At 38.3% G+C, this 25153-nt stretch overlaps 1 protein-coding gene across 1 annotated transcript; it reads right to left on the reverse strand.

Moving 5' to 3' along the window:
- Positions 1–1852: 1852 nt before the first annotated feature.
- On the reverse strand, positions 1853–24856 carry LOC121503314 (E3 ubiquitin-protein ligase RBBP6-like). The gene is made up of 19 exons (XM_041777636.1): positions 24317–24856; positions 21460–21568; positions 21007–21058; positions 17684–17728; positions 17491–17573; positions 15390–15483; positions 15136–15275; positions 14430–14602; positions 14165–14268; positions 13876–14046; positions 13372–13583; positions 11110–11206; positions 10991–11030; positions 10598–10868; positions 10368–10484; positions 10164–10280; positions 6125–8161; positions 3598–3703; positions 1853–3366 (listed from the first exon to the last, which is right to left on the reverse strand). The coding sequence occupies exons 1-19, from the start codon at positions 24480–24482 to the stop codon at positions 2425–2427; spliced, it is 5076 nt and encodes a 1691-aa protein (XP_041633570.1). The 5' UTR covers positions 24483–24856; the 3' UTR covers positions 1853–2424.
- Between the last annotated feature and the right edge of the window lie 297 nt (positions 24857–25153).

Here is a 25153-nt window from a genome sequence, read left to right on the forward strand (position 1 = left end):
TGGAGAGACCTGAATTGGCTGTCCACCAATGGTCCCCATCCAACCTGACTGAGCTGGAGAGGATTTTCAATGTGGAATAGCATGAATCCCAAGAGGGTCTGGCTACAGACCTCTATGGTGGGGCACTTGGCTACAGACCTTTACAATTGGAAGACCTTGACCGTGGGGCAGGAAGTGACATGCATTACCCAAGCGTATATTTTCTGCTTGGTGTCAGAGATTACAGTAAGTGGCTATTTTTCACAAAAGCAGAATTTTATGAATAAAAATCAAGAATTTACTGAGGTGGATAAATCTAAATTTAACAAACCACAAAATCCCAAAGATGGTCAGTCAGGCACCCAAACCCAAAAAGTTGGGGTTAGGGCCAGGGGTATAAAATAAAACATAAAAAACTAAGGAGAAACCCAAACAGGGTTAGTGTGTCACTTTCTGCCCCACAGGAAGCCACATTGTAGAGGTCTGCAACAGATGCCCCTAAAAATCCCACAGTTCAGGTGTGCAAAGCTTCATGTCACATTCAGGAAGATCCAAGGCTGTAACTGCAGACAACGGTGCTTCAACTAAGTACTGAGTGAAGGGTCTGAATAGTTATGTCAATTGGATTCTAGTCTGGGATTTGACAAGGCCACTCCAAAACCTTATCCTTTTTAAGCCATTCAGAAGTGGTCTTGCTAGTGTTTCAGATCATTGTCCCGCTGAATAACCTAAGTGCGCTTGAGCTTGAGGTCACAAACCAGTGGTCAGTAAAATTCATGTTTCCATCAGTTACAGCAAGTGGTCCAGGTAATGAAGCAGCAAAGCAGCCCCAGACCATCACACTACCACCACCATGTTTGACTGTTGGTATGGTGTTCTTTTTAAGGAATGCTGTTAGTTTTACTCCAGATGTAACGGGGCTCACACCTTCCAAAAAGTTCAACTCTTGTCTCTGTACTCCACAGAATATTTTCCCAAAAGTTTAGGGGACTCATCAAATTTTTTTTTTGGGGGGGGGGGCAAATATGAGGTGAACATTTGACATTAGCTGAGACAAGCTGAGACATCCAAAGACCTGCAGGTGTTTGGATGCTGTTCTGGGTTCGTTTGTGACCTCCTGGATGAGTCGTTGTTGCACTTTTGGAGTCAGTTCGGTTGGCCAACCACTCCTGGGAAGGGTCACCACTGTTCCTAGTTTTCTCCATTGGTGGATAATGGCTCTGACTGTGGTTCGATGGACTCTTGAAGTAATTTTGGTAGACTGGCCAGTCCTGGAAGGTTCACCACTGTTCCAAGTTTTCTCTATTTGTGAATAATGGCTCTCACCATGCTTCGCTAGAGTTCCAAAGCCTTAGAAAGGGTTTTGTAACCTTTTTCACAATGATAGATGTCAATGACTTTGTTTCTCATCTGTTCTTTAATGTTTTTAGATCATGACCTGATGTGTTGCTTTTTGAGATCTTTTAACCTACTTTGCTTTGCCTATCTTGATTTATTATTTGAAAATTCTGAAAATTATATTTGTCTGTGGCCTGTCTTCTTGAGGAAATGCAAACAGGGGACAGCTGGGGTGAAATGTTTTGTTTTTTATAGACACACATGCAGCTAATCCTGAAAATGTAGGGAAATGTGTCAGAGTTGTGTATGCCAAGGCTTTTTCAAAGATTTCAGGGGTAGGCTGTGCTGACATTTCAGGAGTGCATGAAAAAGGCTGAAGTTCCTCACCAGTTAGCCCTAGACTGCTACTTTCTAATGTAGATACAGCAAATGGCACTCACCAGCAATCTAGACAGAAAACCAACACACTTTAAATCCTTTTCCTTTTTTATTTCCTTCAAAACAGGAAAAACTAAATATTCATCTGGTTATCCATTCATCCATCCAGAATATTCTTTCGTTCCTTAAATTAAATATTTACAAAATTAAAAATGAAATAAAATACGACAGAGGTTTAAATCATAAATATTCACAGTATGTGTTTTAAATTAATCACAAAATCTTTCAATTATCTCTCTTTGGGGACTCCTGTGCTCCTGTGTGAGACAAATCAAATTACTGACTAGCCTGCTGTCAAAATTAAAGTCATTCATGTGTAAGCTTTGATTCTGCACGATCAGTGCGTAAACCACAGTTATTGGCAGTCCTGAGCAAGTTGTGAGCATGTGCGAACCACTAAAGCTCTTTCAAAATTTTATATTTGCTTTCATTCACATTTATCTTCTCATTAAGTCTTAAAGTGCTTCACCTTCACATTTTGTTCACTTTCATAGAATGATGCATGTTTGATGTAAACAAAAACAGAGAAAAATAATCCAGGCACTTTATGGACAGAGAAAATAAAACATCATTCAAGTAAATTTCACTTTTTTCAAGATAACGATACTGAACAGAGCTTGGCGAGTCACTCTCCTCATCTCTCCATCTCTATTTTCCTTCAGCGTTTTGTCATTTTCTTGCTTCTTCTCTCCCTTTTCTCACGTCCTTGCTGCTCTCTCGGCTCGATGATGAACTGTTACTGCTGCTGCGGCTGCTTGGCCTCTCCACATCTTCCAGTGTTTTCCTTACAGTGTAGTCAGCGGGTGCAGATTGCTGCCTTCTTTTTTCATCAGATTCTTCCTTCTCTCTATGCTTCCTGCCATGATTTTCTCTATTATCTTTGACCACGTTATTCATCTGCACCTTAGTCTCATTCCTGCTTCTCTTCTGCACTGATTCTCGACTGGGGCTGCTTTGTCTAGACTTACTGATCTCAAACCCTCCAAGGCTTTTAGATGAGGGTTCGTCTCTCTCCCGGCTGTAACAGGGGCGTTCTTTGTCTTTAAATTTTGAGTCCTGTGACATGTTTTTATCTGTTCTGTGTGCATTTTCATCAGGCACTTTGGTGGCACTACTTATCTCACTGCCTCTGCCACTGGAGAAATCCCCGCCAGGACAGGAGCTCTTTTTCCGACCCTGATCACCCCCTTGATGCTTCTCTCTCCTCCCTGAATCATGAGACCTTGGATAAGAGAAGGGATGAGAAAAAAGAGGGAGATTCCTCCTATGCTCCCTCTCTCTGCCTTTCTCCCCCTCCCTTGTTTTCACTTTTGATCTAATGCTCTCCTTACGTCTATCCCTCCCCCTCTCCCTGTCTCTTGTAATGCCGTCATGTCGGTCTCTGCCACTAGAGGGAGCCACATTTCTATGTGAGCTTTCCTCTCTGTCCTTACCTCTTCCTCCTCTCTCTGTTGTCCTGTCTCTTTCTAGTTCAACTGACCTCTCTCTCTGATGGTCATTTTCTCTCTCTGTTTCTCTCATGGCTGCAGTCTCTGCTGTAACAGATACAGACACTGAAGGTTGGAACTCTTCATCCTCAGATTCTTCTTTCTCCCATTTGGAGAGAGGGACCTGAGAAAGACAGTAAATACTGAGTACACTGGAAGTAGCCAATTGACCTCTCAAGCAAAACCAACCCGATCTGCATAATGGCATCCTAGACCACCTAATAAGGAGTCTTAGCTATCAGATATCAAACCTCCTCCAGTACATATTGAGCTGTGTCTCTATTAAGGTATTAAGGATTAACACTTGTATCTGAATGACCAAAACTCAAATGTAAGGTCGAACTCTTTCACACACCTGTATAAGTACAAGCTCATCTTCCCCTTCTGCAGATCTGCCGTCAGTGTATTCTTCAAGAGTTTTCACCACCGCCTTTCTCTCCTGGACACCCTTAGAACTCCAGCTTTAACACACAAAATCACAGAATTTAGATGAGCAACACTCTTTACTTTAGTCAACTAAAAAAGTCTTGTTAGTTAAACAATGATTACAGGTATCAAATAATTACATATGTTCAAGAAAACAACAATGTAACATTCTATGTGAAGTTCTAACATGAAATTAGTTTCCAACTGCAGTCTGAATCTGATGGATTTGTGTTAATACAGAGGCAGTACAGGTGGTTAATTTACCTGCTAATTCTAGTCCCCAAATCTATTATTTATTTTGGATATAAAAAGAATATAGTGGATATTAAAGCTATTGTAGGTTACGATGTTTTTGTTTTTGTTTGTGAAGTCTTCTGCTCCCGTGCTGGATTCCAACAGCCTTTTTGTGCATCAATGACTGACTTGAACTTATAAATGCATATAATACAGCATGTGATGTCATGTACCAGGGCTTTCTAAACACCTGACCAGTCTGCACATTACTGACAGCTAATTTTCCTATTGTTGACCTAAAAGTAGTGAATCATTTTCGCTGTATATTTTGAAGCATTCACTATTAAAACCATCCCAATAGTAAGAAAGATGCTTTTCTGTCTCTCTCAATCCTGCTCTAAGATTGTGGAAACATGGAAACAGTCAGCTGAGATGAGGCTTCAGTGATTGTTATCTTACAAAATAAAAAGAAAGCATCACTACAAAAGTTATCCCTTACTCCCTTAGAACGGGAGTAAGACAGAACATCTGGACCCCCTCACTGACTACTTTTTCCCTCCATAAGTCTATAGAAGCTCAAAATATCAAAACTGTATCAGAGTTACTGCTTTCGATCTTCTTAATGTTAAATAAAACTTTTCATATAAAGCCCACTTCAGACTAAAGATTGACAACGTGACAAGACATTTATAGAACGCTGCTGGTGGGAGTTGCAGCAGTCTGAATTGAGCCATTGCAGCTCGAATGAAGCCGTCTGATGTAGTCGCCAGTGATTCAACTTGTTAAGTCGCAGACAGCTGGTTTAAGAACATGGCAAGCAGATAAATGTGAAAAGGGAAATGTAAATCTCATTCTAAAAGGCTATAAATGCTAAATTCTTTAAATAAAGTCATGCTTTAAAGTTTGGAAATAATCACATATCTTTTCTCATCGATCATCATTATAATCACGTCATCACTATCTCAGCGCGGCAGCTGAAGTTCACGGCACACAAAAATGCTTTGCTAGCTCAGTCTTGTTTTAACTAACATATCCACTCGGATTATTTAATTTGTCACTGGAAAATTTAGCTCCTACTGCCTTGAATTTCTCATGTATTTTCTCATAAAGCAACAAACGTCCTTATGTGCTTACAAGTACAGCTTGAAAAAAGGAGAGCCTTTTCAAAACCATTTTTCTACTATATTTCCTTTTTCACATTTTTTTTGCATGTTGGAAATTATGGCCTACATCTATGTATTTAAAGTTTTAACACAGCTCCAACACAGCTGATGGAGAAGACAAGACTGGCATATGAAAACTACAAAAAAAGATATAATCATTTCTAAGAAGCAGATACATTTATAAAAGGGAATAAAAAGTATAGTTTTGAAAACGCTCTACTTTTCCAGCTGTGCTTGTAAGCAGGATGTGCAGGACTTTATGAGATAATACATGAGAAATTCAAGGCTGTAGGAACTACATTTGCCAGCAGAAAATTAACTTTCTCCAGCAGACACCTTTATTATAACAAGGCTGCTCTAGCAAAGTATTTTTTGTGTTTATATGTGCCAAGAAATGTTGCAGCTTTGCTATAATGACACTGTTGAGGATTAATGATAAATTACTTTCTTGCACCCCTAAATACGTTCACACATAATTATGACAAAAATCCGTAAAAAACTGTAAATTTGCAGAACTGTCCCAGTTGTTTTATTTTAGATACAAATCACTTTAAAGTGAGTGACTGTGAGAGTCATTGCCATGGAAACGGTGTATAGTTTCCTTCAGACACAGCAGTGTGAACTAGGAGGTGTTGCAAGTAGTTGTGAGTTTCGCCTCGTCTTGTCAGGAATCTTGGGCTTAAAATTAACTTAATGCTGTCATTCATAAATTACTTTTTTTGTAAATGTACCATTCATAAGTGGAGAAGTACTGCTGTGAACTTCTGGTTCCCATTTATTATTTTTATACTTAAACTTTATATGATGTGCTTAAAAACTAAGATAAATTCCTTGGTAATATATATGATTCTGATTTAAGTACAAACCCGGCAGTTCCCAACACTTACACCCAAGAAATGATCATGAACGACAACAAAAAGAAAAGTCCAATAAATGGAAAAGGAAGATGGAAAAAGACAGATACAGAACCAGATATTAACCATAACTCTTGATCATAATAGAACACAAAAAAGAGAGCTGTTAGATTAATGTATTAAGAATAAGGAGAATTATTCTGACCTGCCATCATCCACGTATGTGTCCGGATCATCATTTTTGCATGGCCTGGACTTTGATGCATCTCTTTCTTTTGTCCTCTCCTCCATCTCCACCTCCTTTGGCTGCGAATTCTCCAACAGGTCATCTCTATTTTCCTTGTCAGGTATTTCACTCTCAGTGTTCCCCTTCAGGTTATTTGAGACCAGCTCTCCCCTCTCTTGATCTTCACAATCACTCCTCTGCCCCTTCTCTTCTTCCTTTTCTCCTCTCACACTCTGTTTTTTGATGTCCATCACCTCTTCTCTTTGGCTGTCCTCCATTGCGTCTGTCGACGAGTACTGACTTTTCTCCTTCTCCTCACAGCTCCATTTGTCTAATTCCTCATATTCACTTTCTTCTTTTTCAACTCTAACATCAGCGATATTGTCAAACATCTCTTCCTTCTTCTCTTTGAAGGTGTCTTTCACCCACATCTGTCTTTCCTCTCCTATCTTGACATTTGCTTCCTCTTGGTTTCTTCTTAAGTATTTGTTTTTATCTGTTTCTGTCTCTGCTTTGTTTACCTTCATCTCCTCTTCATCATCGGTCTTCTCTTCTTTTGAATATGACGTATTCTGTGATTTTTCTGTCTCTTCCTTCTGTTTTGGCTCCAGCTTGATGTTGATGCTTATCTTCTTCTGTGGTTTCATTTTTATCCCTTTCTCCCAGATGTCTTCCTCCATCAGAGGTTTTTTCTTCTCAGGCTTTTGTGTCTGTTTTTCAAATGGATAGTGGGATTCCCCCTGGAGCGTTTCTAGGTCCTCCTTAGTTTTCAGGCATTTGCTGCTTACAGCCTTATCGGATCTTCTCTCCGTGTCGTCTCCTTTTCTTTTTCTATTTTTCTCTAATCTGGAGTCAGAAGCTTTAGGGTTTTTGTGTCTGTTTTTATCCGTTCTGTGTTTCCTTTTGCTAGACTTCTCTTTGTCCTGTCTATCAAACTCCTTTCTGGAGTGTGAATATTTATCTCTTTCCACTCCTTTCTCTTTATCCATTTCCTCTATTTCTCTGCTTTTGCTTTTATAGTCTTTATCCAAACATCTCTCTTGTTTCATGTAATGCTCGGCTGATTCCAAGTCCCTGTAGTTGTTTTCCTCTTCGTCTTTTGAGGAACTGTCATTGCAGACAATTGCTGAAGCAGTTTTACTCTTATCCTCAGCATCATCTCTTCTTTGCTTATGTTTCTTTAAGCACCTTTTCTCATTTTTTAGGATGCTTAGATTCTCCAAATTCGTGTCATTTAGCGGTTTGTCATCTTTACTACATTCTTTTAGTTCCTCTTCCTTACTCTGCTTTCTAAGTGAATCTGATCTGCAGCTATACGTCTCATTGGACCTCTGCTGAGCACTGTCCTCTGACTGAGTTGAGCGACAGTCACTGGATGTCTGAGAAGGAGAGGAACGACCGTCTGCGGATGAATGAGACAGAGAGGAGCTTGTGTAGCGGGGTGAATGGGACGATTTGGAGCTGCTGCTGCTTGAAGACTGAGATGAAAGAGAACAGCTGTCACTGGATGACTGTGATGGAGGGGAGCGACGATGTGACCGGTCCGTGTGTCTGCCTTGGTGTCGGTCACGAGAGCTGGTACATGTGTGATTACTGCGTCTTTCTCTGTTCTCACTCCAAGGAAAAGGACAAGGAGGAAGAGGAGGCAGCTGGTGGAAGTGATCCAGATAGCTTTCTAAATATTTCTCACACCACTCTTTGTATTCTCTTTTCCACTGAAGATAGCGCTGTTGGTCCTTCTCCATTTCACCTGTATACTGAGGATAAACGTAACCAGCAGAGCCCCCCTCTTCTCTGTGTTCTCCAGCCCTCCTGGACCTGGAGCTGCTTGTGTTTGATTTCTTTCTGTGATGGCGGTGATCTGATGATGACTCATGCCTGGAATGGTAACCTGTTCGAGGTGAGGATGACGAGGATGTTGTAGGAGAGTGTGGACGTTTGTAGCCATAGTTGTAGGACTGGGAGGAATGGGAACGGGAGAGGTGATCTCTATGGCGGGAGGAAGATGAGTGGGGCCTGTAAAGATGGCAGAAGAAGCATTTTAGTCAGGTTATAGGTCAAACTATGGCCTTGGTATTTGTTTAGTTGCCTTCTGCAATTCTGTCACGCCACAAAAATCTTGTGGTTTCTCTTATTATTTGCATTTTAACACTTTTTAAACAAATAACTGAAGTTTATTTTACCATTTAAATTGCAGCTATAATTGTTAACATGTTTAAACTTTAAAACTGCATTAATCTCAAGCTATTGTGTCTCTCAAGGTGAACTGTGGTAAAGATACTTTTGCAGGGCTGTATCTACATTCTGTAGCATCCTCCTGCCCCCAAAGTGATGGAAAATAAGGACACCAGAGAAAATTTGCATGCTTCCAGTTCCCTTAAGTTATTTTCATTGACTTTTCAATCTGTAGCAAGTTATTTTTTCCCTTTTTAAGCTAACGTTACACCGTGTGCATTGCTTTTAGCACTGCATGGCAGCAAATGTGTACGATTGGACTTAAAGCACTTTTTGGCACTTACTGATGTTGTTTCCTGCTGTCTAGATCTTTGCTTGTGCTTCTCTTAGATGTATGTTGCTTTGGACATTGACAATCACAATGTAACATTGTAACTTTATAACTTTTGATTTACAGGAAGTTTATTATTTCCTTTCAAAAAAAAAAGCTGGTGTAATCAGAACAGGAAGCAAAGCCCTCTTCACTGGATTATTTACACAAGAAGAGCAGCTAAACTGGAACTCATAGAAAATGCATACGCTACTGCATAAACTGGGGTCATTAGATGTTGGTGAGTCATTTTGTACATGTACTCCTGTATATTTTTTTTTATTTAAAACACAGTATTTCACAGAATAAGCACTGTGAAGCTGGTTCCTATGTCTGAGTCAAGGTTTCAGACCACACTGGTGTAGCAGTGCAGCATTGACTTAAATAATAGATCTACATGTTATGATAAAAAGAACATCTCTTTGCATTTAGTCTATTCCAAAACCAACACTTGTAAGAACTATTCCACATTGTTAATCTCAAAAATAATGGTTTGAAATGCAAAATAAATATTGATTTTAACCATGCAACTAAAACGTGATGAACTGTTAGAAACTATGGAAATTCTGTAGTGAATTGCAATTTGTTTTAATGTTGTTCAGTACCTTTAAAAGATTATTTTAGGTTTTTACACACTGTTATGCATTTCTAAATTTAGGTCTTACTCTTTCCCTCCACTTATCTGACTACCTCAACTCCTGCTACCCTAGCTGTGCTACCTGTGAGCTGTGTGGTAGGCTGGTTGCAACTGTCATGATAACAACCTGGGTATGCAGGCTACAGAGAGTCTGACTTGCTGATAGTTGTAACAAATTACATTTAAATAATGTTAAAATGTGTAACAAATTACACTTTGTGGAGCAGTAGTTCTCAGCTAACCTGGAGTCAGGACCCACCACCACATCCTTAACAACCAATTGCAACCCAAATTTCTGGAAATTTTTAACCATAACCAAGTGTTGTTGATAAAAGACAAGGCAGTTTGGAACAAAAATGTGACAAACCAAAGGCATAGAAACATATCCTTCAAATAAAAGCATATTACAGACTTTCTACCTCCTTTTTTTTTGCAGGTAGATATCCACTGAACCTGTTGAAAATGGCTTCGCGACCCACTTTTGGGTCCCTAATAATGGTAGGTTACTGGTTAGGAACAAATTGGTTTCCTTTTTTCTAAGCAAAGCATCTTTAGCTCTTTTGGCATTCTGAGCCTTGTCTTTATTTTTTTATGGTGGAAACGGTGATAGTGATAGGGTGGAGCTCCCCCATTAATGTAGACATTAATGTCACTTTAAATATTGAAGCAAAGAATATTCTGAACACTCATTTGGTGACTCCTTAAACAAACCCCCATGACCGCCTGTGAGTCCTGACCCAGACTTTGAGAATGAGTGTACTAAAGAGCAATAACAAGTAAAAAATGTAGAATGTTCAACTAAGTACGTATCTAGGGGATCTGAATAGGCTGGTTACCTTGATCTGCTTTTGGACCTTGACCTTGACCGAGATCTGCTTGAAGGGTAGGAGTGAGAGGACTTGGACTTGGAGGACTTTGAAGAGCGGCTGTGTGTAGATCCTCTGTGAGATGACCTGAGGGACAAAGAAAGGAGAACATCACTGAGGCAAATCTTCTATTTTCAGTAATTTCACAGCGTTTTCTTAAAAAAGGCACAAAACCTTGATCTGCCTTTGGACCTGGAACGGGATCTGGATCTGCGTGAAAGGTAGGAGTGAGAGGACTTGGACTTAGAGGACTTTGAAGAGCATCTGTAGGCAGATCCTTGGTGTGGTGACCTGGCAGACACAGGAAAAGGAAAAAATTGACAAATTCGGACCATCTACATTTAAGAAAGACAAGTCATATGATTTTTCATCAGCAGTCTTGGTGAATGTAGCCGAGTCATTACCTTTCCTTCTTCCAGCTACCATACATGAACCAATCACTGGGCATGATGTTGGGGATGGATGAGCCAGTAGAAGTCACGGGAGGGATAGGAGCTCCCTTGAATGTTGGGAAAGTCCACATAGGTGGGACAGGTGGGTATCCAGGGGGGTATCCGCTAGGAAGCGGGAACGGGTTGAAATGTGGGGATGGAAGGACTGGTGGGGGAGCTGGTGGATACGAAGGAACAGAGGAGCAGGGAGGAAGGTGTGGGGGGTTCAAATCACTCCAGGTTGCTGTGGGTCAAGGTGAGAAGAGGAGCTATGTAACTGTATACACTACTTAATAAGACTAAATAAAATGACAAGGAAAAGCACAGAACTTTAAAGAATAAATGGGGAGCTTCTTAGTCTCTCACCTGAGGAAGACTTCTGTTCATCTGACTGCGCCTGGTCGACCTGAATGGATACAAAAACCTCAGTTTTCCCACAGAGCACCTTTCCTGTAATTATTTAGTGTGTCTGTGTGTTTTCTCACCAGTGGTATGGCCTGTGATTGAGCAGCAGTGTTTGAAACACTGAGTCCAGATGGGGAAGCAGCCACAGAGTCATCTTGTGTCATTTCTTCAGCTTTCCTGAATAAACAGAAGAAAATTCCAGGAAGACAATCAGTGGGATTGTTTTAAAATTCTAAGTGTGGCATCATAGTTACTCAGATTACACCAAGTTTTCATGGGTGCTTGATAGCTTTATCCAGATAGTTTGAAATGGCAAAGAAATAAGAGTTTAAAACTTCAAATTCTAAGAATTTTTACTTAAAAGTGTAAGTCATTCATTCATTATGCATGGCATGGCTTGGCATTAAGAATAATGGACAAAAGGAAGAAAGGATGTATATTTAATGTATGTGAACTCATCAAATAAAACAAACATTTTATGTCAATCCCATTTAAATCAAACTTAAATGGAAATATTAAATAAAATGCTGAAGAAGATCAAAGCCAAAGCTAAAGCCAGACCGATACCAAAAATTCAAATTAAGCATACAGGTGAGGATGAAATTTTTAGCCCTACTATGAAAATTTTCGTTTTTTCCCAAGTATTCCCCAAGTCCTGTTTAAAAGAGCAAGGAATTCGTAACAGCTTTTCCAATCATCCTAATTTTATTGTGCATGCCTAGATTATTTCACTTAGATTTCTAGCCATAATGTTGTAATGCTCAAAGCCCATAAAATCAAGTTAAAACTCGTTTTCACCTGTTTTCACCTGAGAAAGCAGGAGAAGGATATACAAAGTTATCACAGCATTTCCAAGGGTCAAGAACTGGAGTGAGAAGTATCATCACGAAAATCAAAGAGAGCCACATAGTAAAGAACAAGCCTGGCAGAGGCAGGAAGTGAAAGATTTCAAGGACTGGATAGAAAACTAGTCAGAGATATGTCTAAAGACCCCAGAACAACTGCTAAGACACTAGTGAAGGACTTAGCCAAGTCAGGAATTGTCATCTCAAAGAAGATGATCACTAGAGCCCTGCACAGGAATGGACTGAGAGATGGAAGATCAAGAAAAACTCCACTTCTACAGAAGAGACACCTTTAATCCACACTGAAGTATGCTAAGGACAATGTGGAGGAAGATTATACAAACTGGAAGCATGTCCTTTGGTAAGACGAGAATAAACAAGAGCTCTTTGGCCATAGAGACGTTGGTGATGTTTGGAGAAAGAAGGGAGAGATGTATAACCCAAAGAACACCGTCCCCACAGTGAAACACGGCGCCGGGAGTATTATGCTGCAGGGATGCTACAGTGCATCTGGAACTGGGAATCTTGTAAATGTGAAAGGAATCATGAAGAAAGGAGGATATGTACTGTAAAGTTTCTGAAAGAAAACCTGAAGCAGTCAGCAGCAAAACTGGGTCTGAGTTGTTATGTCTTACAACATGACAACCACCCAAAACATACATGGCTCCTGGTGAAGAAGTACCTCCATAAGATAAAAGTGAACGTTACTGACTGGCCAGCACAAAGCCCTGATTTGAATCCCATTGAAAATCTCCGTGGTGAACTGAGGACCAAGGTACATACCAGAAGACCATAAATTTGGAGGAACTTGAGAGATTGGCCAAAGAAAAATGGGCGGGGATTCTTCAGGAGACGTGTCTGAGACTGAGAAAACTACAACAAACGACTACAGGCTGTTATCCAGCAAAAAGGAGACTGACTATTAGCATCGAGGGACTAATAATTTACACCCTGGTAGTTTTTGTTTATGTGAATAATTTTGTTTCTGTGTGCCAAGTAAAATAATGTTATCATCCAAAATAAAACTAAGATGTTTGGAAAAGCTGTGTTAAAATGCTTTGCTCTGTTTAACAGCACTTGGGAAATTGTTTTAAAAGTTGAAAATTTTTATGGGGGCTAATAATTTCATCCTCATCTGTACTTTAAGCAGTCTTTACTTTGAGGTGCTTTTGAAACATGAAGTGTTATTATTAAACCTTAGGTGTATTCTGCATACTTTAAGGTAGATCTGAGCATCCTTAACGGTGCATTTACTACACGTTAAGGTGTATTTGATCATATTTTTCAGATGTTTTTGCCAGATTTTAGCATACTTCAAAGTACTATTTTCCATACGTAAAAGTGCATTTACTTCAAGGTGCATCTTGCATAACTTGAGGTGTATTTCAGCATACTTTAGGGTGTATTTCAGCATACTTTAGGGTGGGTTTGGCAGACTTTAAACCTTGTTTACAAAGCTAGCCAGTACAAACAGCATCCCCACAAGATTAAACCTACTCATTTATCTCCAGCTGGGTATGAACAGTCTCAGGTTGGATATGAAACGTCTCAGGTTGGATATGAACAGTCTCAGGTTGGATATGAACAATCTCAGGAGACCTGCTTGGTGTGTTTGAAGCAGAGGCAGGGCCTGAGGCCACAGGTGGAGTCTCAGACTCCTGAGACAACGGTGGTGTGTCGACTGACTCTGAGCAGTGTAGAAGAGGATCCTAAAGAGAGAAAGAAAAGAATAAGAATATATCAACAATAAGACGAAAAGCTGCCATATTGTATAAAATGGAAAACAGTTACAAATTATTTCTAAAATAAACATTATAGTAAAGGCATATTTCTTGTCAATGTTGAAATCGCTTCAAAAAACATGCAGTTCCTTAGTGGTTTAATTACAGAAAAATAATTGTCACTCTGAGACCTGGAAACATCTATGAAAAACAAACAGTAATCATTCTGTCTGCTTCTGAGTCTAGCAGGTACAGAGCTGGGTATTATCATCAGACTCACCTTCTGGCTTGGGGTTGGCTGGTGAATCTTGGGAGGTTGGATTTGAGTAAAGAGAGGAGGAGGGGTGGGGGCTGGGCTGGGTGTGGGGGTTGGATTTTGAGACTGGGAGGTAAGGCATCCTTTTCTCTGACCTTTAGTTTTTCCTTGCTCCTTCTTAAAAGTGTTCACAGCCTGTTTGTGGGATTAAACAAGAACAAACTTTCTGTCAGATGCACATAAGGATAAATTAAATCAACCCAATTTATTCATTTCTCTCTATACTTCTGTAAAATAATCAATTTTTTTTTACCTGTCGCAGAAATTTATTTATTATCAAGGTGTCAGGGGAGACATCATAGTGGCTACAAGTAGGGCAGATGTGGTCCTCTGAATCCAGTAAGGCAGTGCGAATACCTAAATCAGACAGAAAGCAGGCTGAATGTAAATACACAGTTTCTTTGTCAAAAATGAATGAAAATAAACTTCATGAAAATCAGCAGATTCTGTATCTCTTATTGTGTAAATATGAACAGCCAACTGGTGTTTCTAATTTAGGGAATTACAAGCATACTAACAGTCATCACAGTAGCTGTTTCCACAGCAAGGGATGACCACAGCATCACTCAACAGGTCTCGACAGATCAGACAGAGGAGTTCATCCGGTATAGGATCCTCCTCATCTATGGCCTCTTGCTGCTCCTCATGCATGAACGCTGGCTTCTCCTTCTTGCCGATGGCGTAAGCCTCACTACATACAGATAATAATAAATAGATGTTGATGTTGAAAGCCATTTTAAAACCACTGGAGTAGCAACAATAGGTCCCGATATCAGCAAAGCATTCCACTCATTTCTGTTTTGTTAAAATATCATTTTCTTTCTGCTGTTTTGAGGAATTAAATGCTTGTGTCTGATGAGAAAGAAGAATCTTCTTACTAAGATTTTTGCCCAAATTTGATCCATGTTGAATATGTATTCCCCCTTTCTTTACACCTTTCATATGTATGTTTTAAATAGAATTATCAAATCTTCTACAGAGATTAGATTCATGAGATTCATTCATCAAGTAATTCTGTCTCTCTTGACACACTGGCAAGATCTTTTTAACTTGTTTAATAGTCAAACAATATTTATTTTCTGACCTTGAGAGCTGGTGGTTAACAGAAGTTGTTCCCAAAGAACACAAGCTGCTTCAGTTTTAATGCTAAGCTTAGCTAAGCATTTGTTTGCCCAAATAGTAGAAAATAGAGAAAGACACAAAAACATTAAGTCTTTTACTCACGCATCGATGGCAGGAATGGCGTAACGTCCGGAGTTGGTGAGCATGGCTCCCTTCATACTTGGATCATCAACCTCTACCATGAAGGAGCGAGGAATCCCTGTGCTTTTCTTTATCCTCACAGGGGCCTCTGAACTTTTATCCTGTTTTAAAATATAAACACAGAAGTACACTTAGTGCTAGACTTTCAGTTCAATAAATCACCTCCCACAGGTATATAAGTCAGAAAGTGGAAGATAGAAACAAACTTCTCTTACCTTACTGTTGGGACAGTTTCTAATGTGGTGCCCAGTATTTCCACAGCGGTAGCAGGTGTAGTTTGAAGGGAGAGGGTTCCCAAACTTGGAAACACTGACAAAGACCCAAAGGAAGAAATATTAACAACCACTGCCTCCATGGTAGCGTAACATTTACTAGAGAGTAAAGTCCTGGCTAAGAACAGAAAAGCTAGATATATACTCTAAACATGCTTGATAATCTACAAACTACACTTAGACAACAGCTAAACCAGTATACAACTGTATCCTTGATAGCATAACATTTACCACAAAGTAAATTTCTGGCTAACAATAAAAACCCAGATATGCAATAAACATGTTTGATGATCAATAAGCTACACTTAGACAACCTCTGCCTCCTAGGTAGCAAAACAATTTAAAGACATTAGATTGCTGGCAAATTTTACCAGAGCCTGATATGAACTAAAACAACATTTTTCATAACACGTAAGCTACACTTAGAGAAAAGTTAATATTAGCATTCAACTGCTCCCTAGCTATCCTCACTAGGATAGCTAGGGAGCAGTTGAGGATACTAGAAGCTTAATTCCTGGCTAACAATCAAAAGCTAAATATATGCCCTCAACAAGTTTGATAATCCATTAGCTACACAGATAAAATATATTGTCAGAAGAGAACTACTTCCTTGCTGGCATGACATTTGTTATAGAGTGGCTAGCATGTTGTTTGAACATATTATAAGAATTTTTATAGTTAAGTCAGAAATCCACTTTTAAGAAAATGTTAGGCTAGCTAAGGAGCAGTTGCAAGGCAACATTAGCTTCTGTCTAAGTGTAGCTAACAAATGATCAAACATGTTTTAGCATACCTAGCTTGTGTTTAGTTAGCTACTCAAACAAGCATTATGTTAGCTAGGAAGTAGTTTAATTCTAACAGAAGCTTTTGTCTATGTGTTATGGGTTATCAAACATGTTGTTTGAGCATATATCTAGCATTTTATTTGTTAGCAAGGAACTTTCTAGCAAACGTTAGGCTAGCTAGGGCACAGTTGCATGCTAACATTATATTTGTCTAAGTGTAGCTAGCTGATGATTATTCATATTTTTAGATTTTACCTAGCATGAGTTGAGTTAGCCACTCTCTCACATATGTTGTTAGCCAGAAAGTTGTTGTATTCTAACAACAGCTTTTCTCTAAGTGTAGTTAATAGGTGACCAAAAATGTTAAGAGAGTACATCTATCATTTTACAGTAAGCCGGTAATTAACTTTCTTGCAAATATTAGGCTAGCTAGGAGCGGTTACATGCTAATACATTTTGTCTAAACATAGCTCACAGATGATAGAACAAAAAAACCATTAATTACACTTAGACAAAAGCTGTTGTTAGATTACAATTATTTCCTAGCTAGCACAACATTTGTTGGAGAGTAGCTAACAAAACATAAGCTAAAACAACATGTTTGATCATCTGTTGGCTATACTTAGAAAAAAGCTAATGTTAGCATAAAACTACTTACTTGCTAGCATAAAATTTGTTAAAAAATAAATTACTAGCTAACTTTACCAGAAATAGATATTTGAAAACAACATTTCAGTTACCTATTTGCTATATCAGACTAAAGCTAATGATAGCATACTGATGCTTCGTGGCTAGCATGATATTCACGAGGAAGTAAACGCTTAGTGAACTTTACAAAAGATAGCAGCGTAAAGCTTTTATATTGTGTCATTAACACTACTAGATAGGAAAACAAGTTTCCTTGCACTTCCTAGCCAGCGCTAACTTCAGCTTTGAAACTGTCTGAATGCTCAAATTAGCAGTTGTCAACAGGTAGCTTGTGGCTTTTGTCATTTTAGCTTGAAATATGGGCAGATTTCTGTCTGTATTTTTCTGTCGGGTTAGCTGGGGCTTAATCAAGAAGTGGTGAAAAGATAAAAGATGTCAGTACCAAAACTTTATAGGAGGCAGCAGTACAAATTCATAACACAACTGAGCAAGTGTGAGGACTAAACTAGGAAATCAAAACAGTGGAGAGCAGATTTTAAAAAAGGCTTAAAAGTGAAGTTAGTGAAAAGAATAAAGAGACAAAAAATGGAATAACAAAGAGGGAGACTCACTTTAAGGAGTCATACACTGACTGATTCAACATGGCCTTGATCTTTTCCTCCTCAGAAATGTTTGCATCAGCCAGGTTTGCCATCTACATGTACACAAACATGTATGTGACAGAGAAAAAGGTTGACTTTTTGATTTTTGAAAAATAACTTACATGATCTGGGGTAAATATGGACAATAAAAATCAAAGTATACCTCAGAGAATATGTGTAGGTCTTTGGAGGAACTCTTGTCGATCATCTGTTAGAATCAAACACAAAATCAGCTTCACACATTAATTCATAAGAGTACATGCATTACATATTTTAGCAAAACAAACAGAAGTTCTATTTCCAAGGGTCCAGAAAAGGAAAGAAGATTTTCCTGCTTATTTTGATGGTTTATCCTTCTTGTTTCCTACTTGTCATGGGAGCAGAATGAAAATATCACATTTTAACATCAAAACGTGTGCTTCATTTTATTTTTGCCCCATACTATGAATAATAGATTGCTTGTTATTCCACAACTACTGCTTGAAAACATTCCATCTCTATTAAAAGCTGCTTAAAAAATTAAGAAGCCAAAGGCATAACTCTCCTAAATAATTGTCAACTGTTGGTCCAGGAAGTTTTTCGGAAAAAAAGACATCACAATTTCAACTTAGGCCCCCTAAGCCTCAGTCTTTTAGTGTCCCTGCGCACCTGTTCCTGTTTTGTGCTGGAAGAGGTAATTGGAGCATGTCAGAACAATCATTACAAGGACAGATGAGGATTCTGTTCCCATTTGGATGGCTGCCTGAAAGTTTAGACCATTGACCCAATTGGTGCAACAAATATCCGAGTTATTCTGTACAAACTTTTATGTACACAAGATTAGTGCAACTGGAAAAAGTTTAGATTTAATCCTGAGCTTTACCACAGAATTTGAAAAAAAAAAAGAAAACTAATATGTCTCATTTTTTTCTGTGGCCCTTATCCTCTTTAGTTTTTAGGGAACTTCATGGATTAAAAAATCAAAATGATCAGATTTAATAGAAAAACAATATATATTATTCAAGAAAAATTTCAGAAAAACTGTCCAGATATCTGCAAATCTGCAACATTCTCACTATACTTACTGTTATTTTCAAATATTTGCATACTCTCGGGCCGCATTGATACAGTGGACATTGTTAACACATCAGTTTTAATTTTTTTGCCGATAACATGACTACAAATGTTAGTCGCCTGTCTTTTTCCCATGAGAAAGACTGGACTAAGACTGGCCTAAAACAGATCTTTTCATGACAAAAACTCTGACAAAAACGAAGTTTTTTTATATTGGTCATGGAGACTATAACTCAGGGTTAATTTTACTGACTAGAACTACGACTTAAAATGTCATTTAGCTACTTTATTCCCATGAGAAAGACTAGTCTAAGACTGGCTGGAAAATAGATCTGTAATGACAAAAACTTTTAGGAAAATTACTGGGTTTTTTTTTGTAAAGAAGACTAAAAAGAGAATAAAATGTAATTTAGTTTTCATCTGACATTCAAAATCCATATTTCTTAAGACACAATTGATCTGTAGCTGTTTTGCCTCTTGGTTGTAGAAAGCAGGGTTTGCAAGCTTTGTAAGGTGCACAGAATACAAATATGATTTTGCTCCAGATTCAGGTAAAGAGACTAAAAGTTTGACTAAGATGTAAGGATTTTTATGGACTAAGACGATATGTCTGCATTTTCATAAATGTATTTGAAATCAAAGTATTGATTGTGCGTTAATGTGTTGTACATTAGTATAAACTTTACAATTTGGCTGATTAAATCAGTAAAATTAGAATAAATGTGACTTAAAAGTATTAAATGATAAGGACTTTTTATGGACAAAATAACTGGACTAAAATGTATTTGAATTTTGTCAATTAAAATTAGACTAAAACTATGAAGGTTAAAATTACAAAAATGTGACTAAAATGATTTCTTTAATTAACACTGGAACATAGTAATTAATTAATTTAAAGGCATTAAAGTATCATTACCAACAATAGCCATATCTGGCTGTTTACCGACTTTCTCTTCTGTCTTTCTTTCTTAGATCTGATTACTTTTCTGTGATATGTCAATGTTCTTCATTAACAGATTAGATAGTTCATTTATTTTACCATGTTGTGAGACAAGTGTTGTAACTACTGATATTTACAATCACAGAATAAAACGGTGGACTTGAAAGCATGAAAATGCAATTTAAAATTGCAAGTCATAGTTGCAATAAAAGGGAAATTAAAGAAAAATAAAACATCATACTGACTAAGGCAGACCGTCCTTCCTTAGATTAAGGCTCAGCTTAATCTAATGCATGATGCTATCAAGTTACATTACAGGAAGTACAGAGCTAGGTGTGTAGGAGCTTGATGCAAACTGAGGACTAAAAGTCAGGATATCTCTACCTCAGATTCTATCATTACAACTTAAAATTCTAGTTCCTCCCATGATGATTCCCCTTTAAGCTTGTAAAATCTAAATTCTTATTCCAGTATATGTAAATCAATAGCTTAATTTGCCCTTCTGCAGGGGAAAAATGTGGTTCAGGAGTTGAGCCACATTTTCTCCAATAAAGTGAACACATAATCAATACACAAGACAGCTTCATACAAACGACTTTATTGGTAAGAAAACAGACAAAAAATAGAGTTTCTGCAGTCCGACAGACTCACAGTACTAAGAGGAGTTGTAGATACTTCTCCTACTGAGAAACCAGAGAGAGAATCAGGTCAGGTCAGTGAGTCAAAGCTTAAGAGATGTATGTGAGTTCAGAAACAAAGCTGAGCTACAAGAACTTAGCAAAAACAACAACGACAAATAATTTGGTTCCTGAGGACTGGGGCAAGAGAGGTCTGTTGCTTTTGTGACTCTATTTAGAAGTAACTGAAAACTGAAACTGTTTTCTCATCATAATAAAGGAGGTTTTGGTTGCATTATATTGATGTGTATAATTCTCTTTAATGTAATTTTAAGACTGACACTGGCTCATCTACCAACAAACCTCAAAGTGTAAGCATAAATGTATTAAGCTAGCTTCAAATGGAAAAGTGACTGTGGTTCTAGCATCATAAAGAGACAGTTGAGTTTATCAGCTGTTAATAGCTGTCCTGCATGATATCGTCTGACCCGCCCGGCCAGCTCCCCCCACCCATGAGATAGATACTCACTGATCTTCAACAATGAATGCTGTCTGATGACACAGCAGCTTGTTAAATAACAACTGAGAGGATTGGTTGTGTTTTTGCCCCTATGATTAGGAATAAAACACTGTGGCCTGTGGTTGCAAGAGGCTGGCTTTTTTTATTGCCATTTGTAACACATGATTTATATGAGAACAGTACTTCCTCTTAAATCAAATGCAGAGTCCTGAGTGCTACTTCCTCTTTGCAACATGATTTTATACTGCACTGAAGGAAAAAAATCCTGAAATCAAGTGCTGATTTTTTCAAACTGATCATTCCCAAGAGGTGATAGAAGGAGTAAAAGTGTAGCTGTGAGAGGTGTGGGTACGTACTGCTCTGTCGGCTCTGAGGCCATGCTGCATGTGCTGGACGTCTGATCGCTCCCTGGAACAAAAGAGTATCAGCATGATTAGGAAAATCTCATGAAAAGGAAAGCAACACCATGCAAACATACAATGCTGAGTAGACAGAAAAACACAAGCAGCAATCTTGGGTGATGATCACCTTGACTCTTAAACTAGTTTCAGCTTTTGGCATGCATTCATGGTCAAGTCATGACCATGTGATGCCTCCCTTTAGCAGTACATTTTCCTTTGCTTAAGGCTTCTCTTCGCACATCTTTCAACCATGCAATACTGTAATGACTGTTTTTAAGCAGTCTTAAACAGGCAGAATTGTAGCTCTTTCAAGCAGGGTGGAGACTTTTAATGGTATGGATATTAACACTGATAACAGTGCAGGAGTTCAGCCATTTCACCACCCCCAAGGTAAAAAAAAACATTTACATGTTGCGGGTTTTGTTGCAGTTCAAGCCCGACTTGACTCCAACGATGGGGATTCTGCGTACGATGACGGAGGAACCTTTGGGAATCACGGCATCATCATCTTTGTACTCTTAGACAGAGAAACAGAGAGTTGAAATAAGGTCACACAAAATGATTTATTTGAGTAATGAGACCCTGGCAAACATTAACTACCACGAGCAAATCTCTGGTTCTCCCATGTTTGGATAAGTTATACAACCTTTTCTGGCAGTGGGTGACATTTAAACAAAGACTGTAACAAATATGATCTTATTTTAAGAATTTTCTTGAGGGGTCTATGGCTGAAAATGAGCCGCTCTTTAAAAAAGAGCCTTCAAATTAAATCTATAGCTTTCTACCACAGCTAGGTAGCTAATAGGGCCTCAAAATTTAAAATGACCACAACAATAGCTGTCAAGTTTTTTTTAACCATCCTAGACTATGGACTGTAAAGCAAGTGTCAGATTCAGTCATTAATCATTTGACATTAAAAATAATATGAACAGAAAAAATCCCAGGAGACACATTAGCTGGCTTTCTTGTCTGGTCATCTTTCAAATACCAGAATAGCTCTCTTTGCACGGGTTGAAATACAAAATACTGAGCCCCTAGAGGGAAGTGCGCTTATAAAAAGCTTCTAGAAGAAACCAGAAACTAACCCCAGCTCACCAGAGAGCTTCCCCTGCTCTTGAGGTTCTACGAGATAGAATGACAGAAACTCTCTGTTGCACACTCAATACTTCCTAGTTATCACAAGAAAATTTCCCACACACTGAAAAAACTTACTTGGGATCATAGGTATTGTTCTTGAGCTCACAGGATGGTCAATGACAAGTTGTAAGTGAAGTTAACTTTATGCAACATGTTGAAAAAAATATACATAATGGTGTAGAAAACATAATGTCTTTTAGGATATTATTAATGTCTACAGGAAGACGACATTATTTGCTATGAAATCTTGGTACTGTGAGCTTAGAAAACTTGGTGATATTTGGAAGGAAAAATTTATATAATTTGCTGAGAATTCTTGGTAATTTGTGCAAGAAAATCTTGATATTATTTGGAAGGAGGACTTGACATCATTCCTTTAGAAATCTTGGTACTAGGTTCTAAAACTTACTACTACTTGAGATGTTGTTTGGAAGAAATATCTGATATTATTTGCAGGGAAATATTGGTACAATGTGCTTGGAAAGCTGGATTAATTGGGAGGAAATCCTAGTATTATATGCTAAGAAATCGTGTTACTATGTGCTTGGAAAACTTGACATTATTGGCTTAGAAATCTTGGTACTATGTAATGAAAATCTTAATATCATTTAGAGAGAAAACTAGAGAGAAAAGCCAACGTATTGTGGCTTAGAAACTGTTGTACCATGTGCTAGATAAACCTGATAGAACTAGATTATATTTGAAAGGAAAAGCTGATATGAATTGCTTAGAAATCTTGCTACTATGTGCTTGGAAAACTTTATTATATTTGGAAGAAAAACTTGACAGCATTAGCTTGGAAATATTGGTTATTTGAGCAAAAAAACTGGAATGAAATCTTGGGATTATTTGCTAAGAAACCTTGATACAATATGGTTAGAAAACTTGATATTACTTGATATTATTTTGAAGGTAATCTCGGTATTATGTGCTAAGAAATCTTGGTACTATGTGCCAGGAAATCTTAATAGTTCTTGATAATATTTGGAAGAAAAACTTGATTTTATTTGCTTAAAAATCTTGGTACTTTGTGATAGGAAAATTTGAAATTACTTGAAAGGAAAACTTAGTATTATAAGCTTAGTAATCTTTGTACTTGTTAAAATCAAACTTGGTAATATTCAAAGGAAAACTTGGTATTATTAGCTCAGAAATTAATAGTGCTGTACCCTCAACTATTCTCTTTTATGTTGGCATCAGAAGCCCACAGATGGTTTAAAATCTAGAAAATTCACCCATTATTTAAAGTTGAGACGGCTTAGCACAAGTAACAGTGTGGCACTTAAAGGTGCAGTGTGTAAAACTGGGAATATCAACATCTAACAGTCAATTCTCAAATATGATGCTCATTTCTCGGGTGATAACACTTTTCATCATTCAAGTGATCACACACCAATTTAGAAAGACCTACTTTTGAATATTACATTTAATTTTACCCAGTTTGTTCAGTTAAATAGCACGAGGCCTTTAAAATAACTTCTAATAATCCTTTTTTATACTTTGGTTTCATTTAAAGATGGATTCCTGGTTCTGCTGTTTGAAGAAAAACGCCCTGCAGTATATATTTGAGTCACACTGATTTCTAGATAGTTTATATTTGTACTGATTTATAATTGTATTGAGAGGAATGATCACACTCTATGGTCATATTTCAGTATTAATCATGTTTGACCCCTGTGTGTCACGCTTCCTTTTTATTTATGTTGTGTTTATTACAGTAAACCTTTCCAATCGAATGCTTCCCTTACATATGATATTTACTGAGTGTTTCTGGCTCGACATTAATCTTATGCTCATACCAAGGCTGTGCTCCTGAGCTCTACCTTCGCTATTTTTATCCCACCTCTCTGGTGGCACTGACAGGGCTGATCCTGCACCATCAGGCCGTCTGATTAAGAGCATGAGGCGTGAAAGCAACAGGAATGTGGCCCATTCATCAGAGCCTTTTGTTACGGCTTGACTTTTCTGGACCCCCCTCACCTCACTTCACCTCCCCTCCCTAACGTTGATGTTGACGTAACATTTTTACCAGACAGCTGTCAAACCTGGACCACGTGCTTTCTTCCAAAGTTCAAAACTGCCATGATAAACACACATACATTATAAGTACACACAGCTGTGTCGTTACCTTGTTTGGTCTGTGCGTTCGTGATCTGCAGGTCGCAGAAACCGACCCGGAGCTTCTCCCTGTCCATGATCTGCCTCTTCAGGTCCATTAGCGTGATGTTCGGCCCATCAAAAAGCACTGTGTCGTAGCTGCGTTTGGAGGAGAATTTATAATGAACATGAGTCATGCTGAAAATGAGCAAAAAACTCCTTCAGAGCCGCCAGAAAACCGACAGATGACAGTTTTTCTGCAGTTACAGAAACCCCGTATCCTGCCAGTTGATGCTATGGGACTACAAAGTTAGCAGCTAGCTGGCGTTAGCGTCGAGCGTCAGTTGAGTACCGCTAACAAGCTAGGTTGTTAATTAACAACAGTCTGATGAAGTGGCTTTTACAGGATGACATTTCCCGGCGTCAACTGGAACAGTAACTATGAGACAAATTTAAACGCTCTCAGTAAATTTAGAATATCATTTCAACTTTTATCCCTGACTAAAGCTGCCTACAAGCCGAAGTGTTCGCTGACAGAAACTACCAGCTGTTTCCACAAGCAACGGCTCGTCAGCACAGTGCACACTCCAATCTGATGAGACGTTCAGGTTAACCTCGAACACTGCGAAATTCCCACCGCAAGCTCACAAACCCCACGTATTATTCTGCATCTTGTACGTAGGTCTTTTCGTTTGTAGATGTGTAAGTGAAGCCCGGTTGTTTTTATGCCTTTATACTTTTATACAGTGCCGTTAAGGTAAGTATTTACCATTTATTTATTTCCTGACGAGGTTTATAACCACTTCCACATTCATTTATTATCAAAATTCATTTAAGGAGCGCTGTGAAAATGATTGTAGTGGTATAA

Source organism: Cheilinus undulatus, linkage group 21, assembly GCF_018320785.1.
Source record: "Cheilinus undulatus linkage group 21, ASM1832078v1, whole genome shotgun sequence".
NCBI classification, from domain to species: Eukaryota; Metazoa; Chordata; class Actinopteri; order Labriformes; family Labridae; genus Cheilinus; species Cheilinus undulatus.

Excerpts from the sequence above, each read along its gene's own strand:
- LOC121503314 (XM_041777636.1), bottom strand. The coding sequence starts at position 24,482 with ATGACTCATGTTCATTATAAATTCTCCTCCAAACGCAGCTACGACACA. Across the intron at positions 14,603-15,135 it reads GCCATTCCTGCCATCGATGC|TGAGGCTTACGCCATCGGCA; the intron begins GTGAGTAAAAGA and ends ATCTGTATGTAG. Across the intron at positions 13,584-13,875 it reads AGCCAACCCCAAGCCAGAAG|GATCCTCTTCTACACTGCTC; the intron begins GTGAGTCTGATG and ends TTCTCTCTTTAG.